The 15,914-nt window shown below is 37.0% G+C and overlaps 2 protein-coding genes across 3 annotated transcripts; both read right to left on the bottom strand.

The window, feature by feature from the left end:
- Positions 1–779: 779 nt before the first annotated feature.
- LOC21409543 lies at positions 780–1,298 on the bottom strand. Its single transcript, XM_010097873.1, has one exon. It carries the CDS (start codon positions 1,296–1,298, stop codon positions 780–782), a length of 519 nt encoding a protein of 172 aa, XP_010096175.1.
- A 4,650-nt stretch (positions 1,299–5,948) lies between these two features.
- LOC21409542 (coatomer subunit alpha-1) lies at positions 5,949–13,623 on the bottom strand. Of its 2 annotated transcripts, XM_010097872.2 has the most exons (4): positions 13,436–13,623; positions 12,894–13,115; positions 9,510–10,007; positions 5,949–9,293 (listed from the first exon to the last, which is right to left on the bottom strand). In XM_010097872.2, exons 2-4 carry the CDS (start codon positions 13,099–13,101, stop codon positions 6,337–6,339), a joined length of 3,663 nt encoding a protein of 1,220 aa, XP_010096174.2. In that variant the 5' UTR covers positions 13,102–13,115; positions 13,436–13,623; the 3' UTR covers positions 5,949–6,336. The 2 variants fall into 2 exon arrangements, with proteins under 2 accessions (XP_010096174.2, XP_024021343.1); XM_024165575.1 differs by lacking the exons at positions 12,894–13,115; positions 13,436–13,623 and adding an exon at positions 10,853–10,865.
- Between the last annotated feature and the right edge of the window lie 2,291 nt (positions 13,624–15,914).

Here is a 15,914-nt window from a genome sequence, read left to right as displayed (position 1 = left end):
ACATTCAAATTCAAGAACCAAAATTGAGACATTTACTAGGCTTTGGCAATATCCTCTACAACAAAAATGGTTTTGCACCATGTATAACAATAGTCCCAAGTCCAAGAGAACCAAAGATTAGATTACAGAGGAATTATAACGGATAATCACTACCATAATGATCGAACTGAAGAACAAGTATGCTATTCCTATACGCCAGTTTTTTTAACACTATCAAAACCGTTTTCATTTTAGCCTTCCATTCTTCCATTCTTCCATTTCCCATCTCCATACCATTCTTCCTATACTTCTTCACACTCAATCAAAACCAAGTAAAAGACAAAAAAATGAAAAAATGAAGATCATTGTTTTATATGCTGCCATGTAAAGATTTACAGAATTCTAAGGATATAAACAAGCAGTAAAATGAAGATTGGTCTCACACAACCCAATCAAAACGCATACACATCTAAAAAGAATATAAGAAAACAGATTATATCAACAATCAAAGAGACACCCAAATTCCAAAAAAGAAAAAAAAAGAAAAAGAAAATGAAAAGCAAAGAAACAAAGATCATCATATTTGCAACTCTAGAAATTTATTTACATAGTTCTACTCCAAAGGACATATCAAGAAACAATTAAAGAAGATTGGTCTCAGACGAACCAACCCCCCGATCTAATAACCTAAACATAGTTCAATGCTCCAATCACAGCACCACATCTAAAAATCCAGATTATATGAACATTCTAAGACGTACCGTGTCAATAACTCTGACCAAATCTTGAAGTGAAGCCGATCAGAAACTGTGCTTGAAACCCAGACCATGCTTGCCGCGAACAGCCCCATGCCTCACAAACAAATACGGCGACCTCTTGGAATTGGACATCTTCTTCGTAAATCCCCTTTTCCCCAACTTCCTCATTCTGTGTCTCCCGAATTTCCCGTTCACCGACCACGGAACAAGCTCATCGTTCAAAGCATACGCATCATCATCATCATCATCATCGAAATCACCATAGCCATCATCAAGAAAATGAAGAGGTTCGATTGCAATTTGGTCGTTTACAGGGGAAGATCCAAACCCATTATCTTCATCTTGGTGATCTTTTTGGTGTCGTTTTTCTTGTTTGGGCTCTTCAGAGTCGTAGTCGTCGTCGGCGTCTGAGGCGCTGATGAGTTCCCAGTGCGAGAGAGACTGAGACCGAGACAGAGACAGACCCAAATCATCATCTTCTTCGGATGATGATGATATTTCCAAGAAGTCGTATTCGTCTTCGTCGGAGAACAGAGACGCCATTGAACTCTTCTTGTCCATTTTCTTCTTCTTTCTAGGGCTGTTCATAAACCCGAACAACCCGAAACCCAACTCATTCCGTCCCAACCCAAGTAAAAAAAAGCAACCCGCAGTATTATTTTTAAATTTACGGCTCATTATACTTTTGGCCTGAAATATTTGGGGCGGATTGCGGGTTGGGCCCATAACAACCCGCAATCCCCAACCCAACCCGCACAACATACCTCTAAGTTTTCGGCCCAAGCCGAACTACTCAAGTTCTCCCCTAGGCTCGCTAACATTAGGGTTCACAATCTCATTCTCGGTCTCCCCTCCTGTGAACCCCTTCTTCTTGCCTATTCCTTTTCAGTTTTCCCTCTTCTTCTCCTCCCATGAACCCCTTCATAACTCTCTCCTCATTGCTCAGTTCTCTCAGCCGCCGTCTTGCCCACTTTCTCCGTTGCTCTCTCACCGGACTGATAAGGATTGTTGCTATTTCTATTTAATGATGAAGTTTGAATATTATATTGAACTTTAAGTCTTTAATTTTTTGAATGTTGAAACCGATCACCCAACCCACTCCGCACAGCCTCAACCCAACTCGAACATCGTTGGATTGTGAAAATTTTCTAACATCGTTGGGGTCAAATATGTGCAACCCGCACTCTTTAAGACGGAAAAAAAAAATTTCTACCCCGCACCAACCCAACCTATAAATAGTCCTACTTCTTTCTTCTTTGCTTGTGATTTGATTTGATTTGTGGTTCGGTTTTTCAGTTTCTCTCTCTCTCCCTCTCTCTCTCTTATTTTATCTTTTCTTTACTTTACTTCAGTTAATGAGATGAGAAATTTTTTTTTTTTTTTGCTTGAAAAATGAGATGAGATTTGATTTTGTTGTTTTATTGCTTCGGGTGTGTCCACGCGTACTTGGGGATACGTGGGTTCACCTAGCATGCCACATGTAAATTCCAAAACGTTTTAAATTTCTCTTTTTAAATTTTAGTTTTCCACCAATTTTTTTTTCTTTCTTTTAGGAGCTTCTTATTTATTATTACTACTTTTAATGTCATATGAGAATAGAGATGTCAAATGGGCTGGGACGGCCCGACCCAGTCGTAATAGTGTCAGATTTGGTACGGCTTGGTTCGCTATTGTTACGGGTCGTGCTGGCTCGGCACGTGTAATGGGCTAGGACTGGGCCTCGGCTTCTCAGCCCGCGGCCCAAGCCTGGCCCTAGCCCATTGGAGGCCCGCGGCACGGCCCGTGTTCGGCCCGGCTCAAGCCCGGATTCGGCCCGGCCCAAGCGCGCGAAACGCCCCGTGAAACAACCCCGCCCGTTGGGCCCGCGAAGGGCCCAACGGTAAGAATCCGAAAATGGCTTAAAAGACCTCTATAAATACCCCTTAATTCCACCCTAAATCTCATACAAAAATTCACTCTCAACTTCTCATCTCACTCTCATTCTATCTCTCAACTTGCCTCTTTGATTTTGATTCTAAACTTTTTTCTCGCGTTCACTCATTTTCTTACTCATTCATTTACAAAGTTCAAGTTCAATCAATTTCCAGAAAATGACCGCACCAAACTTCCTTGATTTCACTGCTCTTCATGAGCTTGGTGATGAGGTATTTTTTTATGATGAAATGATGCCTCCCTACCCCACCCCCACTGAACCAGAAATGCTCCGGTGGATAATGCTTCAGTGCACAATGGGGAAGCTGGAGAACGCAGCAGGGGAAAAAGACCGCTAACTTCTCCGACATGTCAGCATTTCACCGAGGAGCCCCGACCAAATCTAAAAACAGGTGAAATAAAAATTTGTGCAGGATGTAAATATTGTAAAAAACACTTTTCTAATAAAAAGGGTGGGGGGACTGGTCATCTGAATAGACATTAGAAAGTATGTCTACCGTTGCACCAAGGTGGGAGTGTGGACTCCTGCCAACAAACACTATCACTCACATCACAGGGGTTACAAAATTTTACATACAATGCACAATGTGCTCGTGAGGCACTAGCTAAATTTCTAGCTAGTGCCGAATTGCCTCTTTCTTTTACAGATGATGCGTCGTTCGAAGAATTCATCCAGACGGCCTTCTGCCCACAATTTAAACAGGTAAGTAGAATACAACTCGTTCTGATTGCATGAAAGTGTTTTATGCAATGAGACAATCTCTTGTTGATAATTTTAGAACTTTTAATACTACTGTCTCTTGCACTTCTGATTTGTGGGAGGGGTGCAATAAAACTGGATATTTATGTGTCACAGCGCACTACGTTGATGACGATTGGGTTTTACAAAAAAGAATAATTGATTTTTGTTTATGTCCATATCCTCATAACGCATCATCTATTTTTGGTATGATAATGGAATTTTTTGGGTCTTTTGGGATAGAAGATAAAGTTTTAACAATTACTTTTGATAATGCATCAGCTAACACAACTGCAATTAACATGTTTAAATGTAGTTTGAAACCAGCGTTTGGGGGGAAAATTTTTCATCAACGGTGTACATGTCACATAATTAATTTAGTAGTTTAGGTAGGAATTGAACATATCTCATATAATCTTATAAATATTAGAGAATCATTATCATTCATATCTAGTTCTGGAGCTCGGCTCCAAGAATTCAAACAATATTGTAGGAACAGTCAGATGCGCCCAAGAAAGTTTTCAACTGACGTGAGACATAGGTGGAATTCCACATATTTAATGTTGAAGGCAACACTCTCGTATTCACAGCTTATCACGACATGCGTAAACAGTAAGAACGATCAAATTTTAATTTTCGATCCTGATTGGCAGATTGGTGAGTATTTTTTTAAATTTATAGAAGTTTTTTACAATGCTGCTGAATTACTTTCTCGAGTTTATTATCCTACTGCACGTTTAGCTTTACATCAACTATTTACTATTTCAGAAACATTTTCTTATTATAGGGATACAGAACTTTTTGGAAATATAGTTAAGTTAATGGAAAATAAATTTAAAAGTTATTGGTCAGGTTGTCCTATGTTATATGCATTGACAACCATTTTAGATCCTAAGTGCGAAGTAGATGAGACTGAATCATTGATGACTGCTACCGCAGAAAATTTAGAAATAGATATGCAACTAACTATTACTGACGCTAAGAAAATGTTAGAAAAGGTTTTTAGTTTGTATGAAGCAAAATACAGCACAGGTAAAAAAGAACAGGGAACTTTGTCGTCAACTAGCAGTTCGGGGCCTAAAGGATTGTCGTGGAGTTTCTTGAAGAAGAAAGAGAAAACGACAGGATCGTCCTTAACACAAGCGTTTACCGAACTAGTAAAATGTTTTGAAGCAAATTTTGTAATTGATGACGACAAACTAGGCATCTTACAATGGTGGAAGAGCAAGACCGATCGTTTTCCAACACTGTCCGTAATAGCTCGTGACATTCTAACAACTCCAGTATCAACGGTAGCATCGGAGCAAGCTTTTAGCGCAAGCAACCGAATTCTTGACGAGAAGAGAAGCAAAATGCATCTAGATATCTTGGAGGGGCTAATGTGCGTTAAAGACTGGAAAGATGCCAGAAGACGAAAACAACAATACACAGATGATTCAATGCAAGAATATTTTTCTAACTTAGAAATCACATAATCTTTTGGAAGCACTTAGGTTTGTAATTTACTATTCCTAGCTACTGCACTCTTTTTTCCTTCGCTAAGGTTTTGTCCTGATCTCCCCACGGGTTTTACTTGGCAAGGTTTTTAACGAGACAGTCATTTATGTGTACTTATTTCTATTATGTCAATTCAATAAAATCACATCTTTTGGGGCATGTGATATATTTTTTTAATTAAATTTTAAAAAAATACAAAGACCGGGGCCGGCCCGTGAAGGGCTTGGGCCCGGGCCCTTATGACCTAGGGCCGTGGGCCTAGACCGGGCCTGAATTTTTCTTCTCAGGCCCGGCCCTGCACTGTGCAGGCCTGTAACAGGCCTGGTGTAAGTTCTTGTTAATACAATAGTGAATCAGTCATGGATATATGTGTATAATGAACCCACCTAAAATCTTTTAAATATATATTTCACCGGCCTACAAATGGCCGGCGTATAGTATAAATTTTGAATTACCATCTACTATATTTACCATTTTAATCAATTTCGATTCGCACTCTCAAGCACGAAATAATCAAGCAGTAGCAGAATTCTCAATGACTATCAATTTTCACAAAAGATTGTCATACACGAACTTTTAATTGCGTTACCAAAAACGCATCAAGGTCCCAACTCGCAATGGACAGGAAATCATCTTGGCTGAAGCATCAAGCATTATCATATGCTTCCAAAACAAACACGGTTAACGTCAAAATGTCAGGGTGGGGAGCCGGATGACATCAATGATCCCCAATTTCCAGAACCAAAAACATCAATACGTCAGGGCTTAAGGTTCTACGCCTCCAAGTCTTGAAATCAAGGGCAAGTAGGCAACAAATAAAGAGAACAAGATAATATAAACGACCTCTGCCTTGAATGGCATTAAATTAACCAAAACAAAATTTCTTTGGAGGACGATTTGCTCGAAAAGAAAATGTCTCCACAGGTACCTAATATTTAAATAAACAACCACCTTTGAAGGAACAAAAAAGAGAGCGAGAGTTACGATAATGCATCAAACTAGGGGATACATATGGGAAAACACCATTGCAAGCTGGCACTGTATTACTTTCATAGCCAACAAATTGATATTCAAATCATCACAAGGATAAGCAAATTTTGCATACATTGATAAGTAAAGTATCCTTCCTATAACCATCATCTATTTTAACATGGGCCTTGACCATTCTTGCAATAAACAAGAAAAGCCGAAAACAAAATTCTGAATCTGTTTATTACATTGAAAAGCATAATAAACTATTTAAAGAAAAACAAAAAGGGATAGCCTGAAGGAAAAGAGATAGCACCAAATGACTCATTTGAAATCGAACTCTTCTATAGAATTTCTTACCTCTTACCAACAGATACAAATGAGTCCACATAATTGCCTCTGCTGCCAAAAGGATGTGCAGGAAAAAAAAAAAGGTCAAATAATTCTCCTGGTTAAGCAGCTTCATCGAATCTGAGATGGAGAACACAGCAACCCAGAAGCATCTGCTCCAACAACAGCAAGATCACAAACGGTACAGATCTGACCATCCTGGCTTGGCACAAACCGTGAACTACAGTATGGGCAGGAAACATCCTTTTGTCCTCGGTAAATCGGCACATAAGTTGCTCCACAAATCACAAATGGGTTCCTAAAATCGTAGTTCAGCCGCGACGCATCAGTCATGTTCCTCTCAGCAGCCTGCAGCACTTGTCTTGCGGTCTTAGCTTGGTTCTCAATGGTGGGATTGGTCTCCAAAAGCCGCCTGGCAAAGTTAGCAGCGGTAGCAAGGTTCTTTGCCTTGTAGCAAACAGTCATGGCATTTAGCAAAGCAAGCCTTAAGTGTGGCAGCTGGAGGTTGCAGTGAGTGAAATAGGCTGCTAGCTCCTGCTGGCGTACCGGATTGTCTTTGATTTCCCTCCTCTTCAGCTCCATTTGCAAGCCTAGCACATACTCCTTGACAATAATAATCAGCTCCTTGACTTCATCGACCTCCCTTCTAGACTCAACAACAATCAGAGGAATTGTGTGAAGAATGTTAAGAAAGAGGCGAAGAGCTTCAGTGAACTTCCCAGAAGTGGTAGCCTTGTATCCAGCTTTGAGTTTTTCTTCCAACTGTGAGAAATTGAACACAAGTGCTGGAGGGCCCCTCACATTCGGGCTAGCAGATTCATTCCACCCACGTTCAACTGCTAGTGATATCACTGGAGCAGAGGAAAATGCTCGTAGATATGAATGGCTGCCATTGTGGAGATCGAGAAACATGGATTTCAAAGGAGCGAAGTTTTTGATTCCAAGCTGCCTGTTAAGCCACCGCATTGCAGTATCAAAGTTGCCCGCTGCTGCATGTTCAGCAGCAAGGGACGATCTCTGGGTCCAAATCTGGCTTACAGGCATGCCAGGAGTTGGAGCAACAAAAACAGAAGACCTTGCATTTGCAGAAGCCTTTGGAGTGTCTGCTTCAGGAGGCAGCTCCAAATCTTCAAGGTCCCATCCTCCCTCTTCATCATTTTCTTCAGCCGCTTCTCCATCTTCCAATATTGCAGAGACATCCCCATTCTGTAAGCCGTCAACATCAACCATGTCCAGCTCCTCACCCCAGTCACAATCAGCAGCAGCTTCATCCTCTTCAACTGCAGCGCCCCTACCAATATTATCCAGACCTCCTTCAAATATGCCTTTCATTACCCTTAGAAGAGGCCAATCACCACCGCACATGACAGGAGTTGGGGGCATCATAAGGGTAGGCACTTTCCCTTTCGGCAAAGAAGGAATGTTGTCTCCCAATTCAACAGCTAAACGCTCAGCAATGTCATGAAGTCCATGAACTGACGCTGTGATGTGGGCAAGTGGCAGGTGACCCACATTCTCTAAGATCTTGATACGTTCTCGAACATCACCTAAATACAAAGCATTGTGGAATTGGCCCATGACATCATTCTTAACCTCGGCAATTTTCAGCATCTTGGATAGCTTGTCCGTGTTACCAGTTATGAGATACAGGAAGGATAACCTCTCAAAATTTTTTGTCTTCTGGTAGGCATACTCAACAATACCTGCATTACCCTGACGAAGAGCCTCTACCCCCAACCTGTACCAATGATCTTTTTCATCAATTGCCGTAGCTGATGCAACAGCAATTTGAATATTTCCACTCTCCAGAGCCAGATTGAAACGATTTCTCTCATCTTTCACAAAATGTAGAGCAACTTCAGGAAAACCCTTCTGCTGAAGATAAGCAATCATTGCCTGCCCACAGAGTTGTGAGCTCCTTATCATGCTCATAACACGGTCATATCTCTTCTTCAGTAGGGACAGCTTGAAAATATATTCTGTGGCATCCATAACTATGGCTCTGTTTTTCCCATCCCGATCCAAGCAAAATATGGCATTTCCAGAAACCTTCATGATGTAAATTGGAACATCCAGGGTTCTAATTATTCCACTATCTCCATTCGGGAGGCAGTACTTAATATGATTTAGAGTTGTATAGAGGAATATGCCATTGTCATCCCAAGCACCACTCTTGACACGGATTGTTTCATGAAGAGTGCACTGGTGCACAAGCTTCTTGCTGGCAATGATGATAGCATGCTTGCTAAGCAATGCAACATTTTCCATGTCACTAGACCAAACAACATACTTGACAAAGGGAGTTTGAAGATCACCGAGAACCAACCTCTGCTGCAGATCGAATATAACCACTCTATCCTCTGCTCTACAAAGCAAGTTACCAGTTCCAGCATAGAATATGGCATCAGCAGCAATTGGAAGGGCACTTTTCTTCACAATCTCATTTTTCAGATTCTTAACCAATACTTGGTTGCTGCTTCTATCAAGAACAGCAAATCGATTACGAGCCACGAAAACAGCAGAGCCCCCAACACCTCTCTTTGCATCTGGCACGTTATCACCCCTACTAATGCTGTCCTTAGGTATGGTATACAATTCATAAGAGCCCCCCTCAGCATCTGAGCATACGAGGATGGCATTTTCTGTAGGGCTGTAACTGAGAGTTCTAGGACTTTGATTTAAACTGGTGGAACCAGGGCGTCTAATTGGAGCAACTTGTGCATCCTTTTGACTTGAAAATTCATAGGACCGCAGAAACCGTTCTTTAACATAAAAGAGACTATCACCACTCACTGAAAATGCTGGCCGTTCTCTCTCTAACTTAAATACAATCATGCCACTGTCATGACCTGCTGCCAAAAGGTTCATCTCAGGGTGAGCTGCAAGAATCCAAAACCGATCATGTTCTCTGCGAAATGTTTGGAGCCCAGTTCGCCTTGTTGCATCCCACACACGAATACTTTTGTCTTCTGAATTGGATACAATTATGTCCTGTTTGGCATGGAACATAACACATGAAACATTGTTCATGTGCCCCCTCAATGTGTCCACTTCCCAAGCTTTTGTATCTGGAAACAAAACAAAAATTCCACTAAAGACTTAATTTCACGTACAAAGCCATGGTTGAACACCAAATAAAAGAAACATATATGAACCAATAAAAGGAACTTAAATAATCAAGCACGATAATCATGTAGAAAGAAATAAAGTAATTGTATTCACTACATAAGTGAATCAGCCAAGAAAATGTGAGTTTTATATGGTAAAAACGATAATATGAATACCATTCATCCGCCACAATTTAACTTGGCGATCATCTGCTCCTGAGACAATCAGAGGAAGGGTGGGGTGGAATGCAGCCCAATTAACACCTCGATCATGGCCCTCCAAAACATACTTCACAACAGCATCGATACCACCAAAAAGATCTGTATTCATCTGACTCAAACGCAGCATGTCATCCCCAGGAGGAGATCCAGTTTTCTTCTTCAAGGCACCAATATCCCAAACACGAACTGTCTGATCAAGAGAGGCTGACACAACAAGATCTTCTTTGGGGTGGAAGGAAGCGCACATAACATAATGGTTGTGGCCCGTTAGCACAGAAATACAAGTGCGTGACTGCCAGTTCCACATGCGAATAGTCTGATCATCACTGGCACTTACAATCCATGGGTTCTCATGATGGAACTGCACGGTTCGAATATAATCAAGGTGTCCAAGAAGAGTAAAAAGACACCTATGCAGCTTGTAGTTCCAAACTTTAATTTTGTAATCATCCCCTGTAATAAAAAACAAACAAAAAAACAAAAGTAGTTGGGAACTTTCAATGCATCAATTGCACTATATATCTGGTGCTGCATTAAAATAGCAACACTGAAATGTTACATGACTGCACCAGAACACTCCCCTAGGAAGATTTGGAATTTCAAATGAATTTCATATTCGTACTTTCTGCTTCTAGTTAAGCCACTAAATTCTGAACAACAAAAACATAACCTTTTGTACTGAGAAAAAAAATGAAGAAATTGAATTAGATCTTAATCCGATTAACAGATCTTCACAGTCACACAGTTCAGTGGCATACAATTTCCAAATTTTCAAAGAGAGCGAATTTCTAGGGCAACATAATTGCAAAAACTGTATTGATACATCATCTAACAATCAAAAGGCACTGTCCGATTGGTATATAAAATAACAGAATATATGGGGAAAGGGGTGAGAAAAATACTCAAGTATAGTATCACCAATTTGATTAACTTATGTAAGCAACCTGCCAATATAATTTTACACAGTTTAGCGGCTTTATCTTTCTAAAGCCAAGTCTATAATTGCTATAATTCCTATCCCATCACTTCAGATCTCTTCAACCTCAGTCAGAGCAGCTAACCTGGATCTGTGATTTATAAAATACATCTAAAGAATAATCAACTTTGTTTTTCCATGAATAAACACCTTCAACATATTCAGCAGTGTTCTATGGATCTAGCAATATTCAGCAATTACAAGAATAACATTAACGTTCACAACTTCAAACCAAAAAACATAAAGAAATAAATATCACAGAAATTTGACAACGAGATTCACAATTGCATATATCAATTATCTAAGGCAAATTAATTCGCACCTCCAGACACAAAGAGAGGTTGAGATTTGTGAAAATGAACACCATCACACTCTCACACCATTGAGTGGCATACAGTTTCCCAAAAATATATACTATATTATATATACTATATTTTTTACCACTTGGACAGTCTTCATTATTTTTAGTTGATACATCAACACAGTTAATGCAATTACACTGCCATAGCAAATTTGTGTATATATAATATAATATAAAATATTTAATACATACAAATATATATATATATATATATATATAAATATATGGTACAAGACCAAGAGACAAGAGATAGAATCTAGATAGAATGGTAGAACCAAGTTAGAGAAATAGAACCACTAAAGTGAAATAGAACGGGAACCGTAGAGACAAAACGAGAACTTAAAGGGGAAACTAATAATCTCAATATTCATTCATCAGCCAAAACTCTAAATTGCAAGCTACCCTAATTATAGGTAAACTACATGACAAGCTAAGAAACTGAACCAAAATAAAATAAGAAACTTGATAATCAGAAATTAACCCCAATAACACAAATCCCAGATTAAATAAAACTAAAAGGCAAATTAATATTCCAATCTCAATCATTTTCGGTCCGCGAAAGAACTTGACGCTTGGGAGGGGGAACTCGAAAGAATCATGAAGCAACAATCTGAAACGCATGCCCATCTTCAATCTTGAACCTTGATATTTAAAAAAAAAATGAAAAAAAAGGAACGTAGGAGGTTGATATTTGATTGTAGAAACATCTTTGTTGTAGATATAACATAAAAAAACTCTCCGTCTTTTTATCAACTGATTTCAGCAACCTGCCACTACCATTTAATTTTATCTCAGTTTCAGCGGCTTAATATTCGGGTTAAGGTTTTTACTTGGTTATTATTTTCATAAGAAACTGAATACTAGTAACTTAGTGCAGAAGAAACATCCCAATCTTGTTTTGTCTCCTAGTTGGTGTGTTATGTGCAGAGAGACTGCGGAATCAGTGGATCATTTATTCCTCCATTGCAAGGTGGCTGGGAAATTATGGTCTAAGGTATTGGGAGCTGCTTCACTTTCTTGGGTCTTTCCTGCCCAAAGTAACGCAATTCTGGTAAAAGATTTATTTGGTTTTGGAAGGGGGAAGGAAGGTAAAAAAGTTGGAAGCTATGGTTTTAGCAACTCTCTGGGTGGTTTGGCTTGAGAGAGATCAGAGGATCTTTGAAGAGAAGGAGATGCTTATTGAAGACTTGTTTGAGAAGGCTAACTTTATTGCTTCTCTATGGGCTTCTACAGATAAACCATTTGAGGATTTTCCATTATCCTTGATAGTTGATATTGCTTAGTTGGGAGGACGTTTTGGTTTAGTCTGTTTTAAGAGTTTTCTGGTCTGTAATTTCTAAATGTGGGCTGATTATTAGTGTGGTCTTATAGTCTATTTGTGTTTGGTCGTTGTTTATATATTTTTGTATTTTTAGGATGGATATCTCATCCGTCCTAAATCTCCTGTAATGTTTTTATTTGTTTAATGAAATTTTCGTCTCCTATAATAATAATGGGCCCGTTTAGTTCGCTGATTCGAGTTTTTAATTTGAGTTGAGATGTGATTTTATGTGAGAGCTTTTTACTGTAGCAAAAAAGTTAGATGTGATTGTTTGTGAGAGCTTTTTACTGTAGCAAAACTCGAATTCTAAACTCGTATCAGCGAAATGAACGGGACCAATAAGTGCAAGTCTATGACTAATATAATTCCTATCTCTTCACTCCAGCTCTCTTAACCTCAACCAGAGAATACTAACCTAGATCTATGAATTATATGAAATACCTAAAAAATAATCAACTTTCTTTTTCCATTTAGAATAAATGCCTTAAACTTAATCAGCAGTGTACTAGGGCATGGATCTAAACATATTTAACAATTACAAGAATACCATTAACGTTCACAATTTCCAACCAAAAAACAAAATGAAATCGAGGAAATTTGGCCATAAAATTCACAATTGAATAAATTAATTATCCAAGGTAAATTGGAGAATTTATCACTGGAAATGGAATTAATTCGCACCTCCAGACACAAAGAGAGGCTGAGATTTGTGGAAATGAACACCGCGAACTGGTCCTTCATGCTCGTCAAATCGATCGATCAGAGTCCCCATACGATAGTCCCATAGCTGGATCACCCCGCTGTGGAGACTCGCGAGGATCCACGGCCTCTTACTATGGAAGCTCAGTCCCTTCACTCTATTGCTCTTTGTCTCGAACTTCGTCAACATTTTCGCTCCCGACTCTGCAACCAACCCAATCGCATCAACCATTCGCAAATTTCAACAAAAAAACATCAAATCCTCAATCAAATCTGAAACCTAAATCAAAATCCACACAAAAAATTCAATTTCCTCAACCTGTTTGATCCCAAAGAAAAATGTAACCATTTTCAATCCCAAACACAAATTAAAACGCATTCATTCCGATTTCGCTTTCCTGGATTCGGAATCTTCAAATCATTTTCAACAGTTCCGAGCTCAAAATCCAGCATTATACGAAAACATAGAAATGGAAAACATGAACAGATCTGAACGAAGAAAACATAAGAAATGAAGAATTCACCTCAGATCTATCTGCGATTAAATCAGAATCAAGCGCACAATCGCATCAGCAATCAACACCCCCAGGTGTCGGTGTATGTATCTATAGGTGTATACAGATAATAGAATTTTAGAGAGAGAAAGTTCCTGCAAGAGAGAGAGATCGGGGGAAATTAGAGTAAGAGAGAGAAAATGAGGGGTTTATAGTTATGTCTTTAGATCTAGCGTCGTAGAGTGCCTGTTAATTTTTAGAGGGATCCAGAGAGGAGGGCAAAATATGGGGTGCGTTTGGAATTGGTTTCAAAATGTTTTTATTTTTTGTACGAAAATGAAAATGAAAACGTTTTTAGTTTTATTTTTGAATTATTTTTAAAAATGCGTTTGGTAGTTTTATTTAGAGATTGATTTCAGTTTTAAAAAAAACTGAAACTGCGTTTGGTGGTTTAATTTTTGAAAACATGTAATAATATATTAAATAAATAATATTATTAAATATATTATATAAATAATATATTAAATATATTAAATAAATAATATTATTAAATATATTATATAAATAATATTATTAAATATATTAAATAATAATATATTAAATAAATATATTAATTAAACATATATAATACAAAAACGGTTTCAGAGGGAAGAAAATGAAAAAGAAAAAAAGAAAGTGAAATCCGTTTTTCAGAAAACAGAAAACGAAAACAAGAAAATGAAAACACCTTTTTTTCGTTTTCTGATTTCCACAAAAAGACAAAAACGTTTTTGGTTTTGTTTTTTAAAAAAAATTGCACCAAACACGTTTTTAACACCCGTTTTCATTTTTTTGCTTTGAAAACCGTGAAAAACGAAAACGAAAACGCAAACAAACGGGCCCATGGAATTTTGTTTTGAATTGTTTTTAGAAGAATTGTATTTGTAATTACATTTGTAATAAATTATAGTTACAAAAATTTTTCAAATCATCCATCAAGAAAATTCCAATCAATAAAGGCTTGTTTAGTAAAGGAGTTCAAATCCCAATTGAAGGTTATGTTACAGTATTTTTTATTATAAAAATTTAAATTTTAAAAAGTTATATAATAGTGTTTTTTCTAAAACAATTTAAAATTTAAAATTATAGTTCAAACAACTTGTTTTGAATCCATTATTCTCTTATTCGTAATTTATAATTCTCTTGGTAGTTTAGTTTAGAAAAAAATACATTAAGTACAACATATTTTAATCAAATAAAGTTTAGTATGATAAATTAAACTGCAAATTATTTTGAAATACATATAAGAAGATATTTTCAAAATTATAAAACAATGCTCAAATAAGGATATTTATAAGCCAAACTATTAATCAAAGAAATTAGGTGAAAAAGTATTTACAAGGGCTATGTTTATAAAATATTTTAGAAGATTGTAATAAAAAAAATACTTAAGAATAGACATATTGGTAGGAAGGTGTTTTAATAGAGAAACTAGTAAAAAAGATTAATAAACTCATTTAAAAGCACAATATTTAAATAATAATAATAAAAGCATATAATTAAATTACAAATATCAATCAAAACTTGTTATATCTGTATAGACAAGCAAAACAAATTTGAGAAAAAGATTTTAGTATCTAAATTATATAGAAATCAATTAGAAGGTACATATGATCAAATAGTGGTTAAGAAAGGTTCACAATTATGAAAAACATATTTTAATTGAGATAATTAGAGAAAAAAGTATTAATTAAAAAGTACAGAAAAGCATAATTTTGTGTTGACATATTATTTATATAATTTTAAATAGTTAAGTATCATTGTGGTCTTTTATTTTTTCCTTACTAATTGAATAACAATTATTTATCGTCATTTTTTTATAAAAAAAAAAATAGTTTAAACGGGAAAACCATTTTAGGGTGGTAACTAAATATAAAAAAAAATATATATATATATATATTATATATTTACGAAGAAGAAGAAGAAGAAGAAGAAGAAGAAGAAGAAGAAGAAGAAACACTTAAAATGAAGATTGGTCTCACACAACCCAATCAAAACACACATACATCTAAAGAGCTATAGTAGTAAGTCTGCTAAGTGTAAAAAAAAAATTATGTTTTTGGTCTCCCAATTCAACACTTAAAATGAAGATTGGTCTCACACAACCCAATCAAAACACACATACATCTAAAGAGCTATAGTAGTAAGTCTGCTAAGTGTAAAAAAAAAATTATGTTTTTGGTCTCCCAATTCAACACTTAAAATGAAGATTGGTCTCACACAACCCAATCAAAACACACATACATCTAAAGAGCTATAGTAGTAAGTCTGCTAAGTGTAAAAAAAAAATTATGTTTTTGGTCTCCCAATTCAACACTTAAAATGAAGATTGGTCTCACACAACCCAATCAAAACACACATACATCTAAAGAGCTATAGTAGTAAGTCTTCTAAGTGTAGATTGATCCAGGAAAGGTTCAAAGGTTGCAAGATGGGATTATCCTAATGAAATATATATATATTTATATAT

This window comes from Morus notabilis, unplaced genomic scaffold, assembly GCF_000414095.1.
Source record: "Morus notabilis unplaced genomic scaffold, ASM41409v2 Scaffold115, whole genome shotgun sequence".
Taxonomy (NCBI): Eukaryota; Viridiplantae; Streptophyta; class Magnoliopsida; order Rosales; family Moraceae; genus Morus; species Morus notabilis.
Note: the sequence above shows the minus strand (reverse complement) of the source record. Positions and strands in the feature narration are given on the sequence as shown.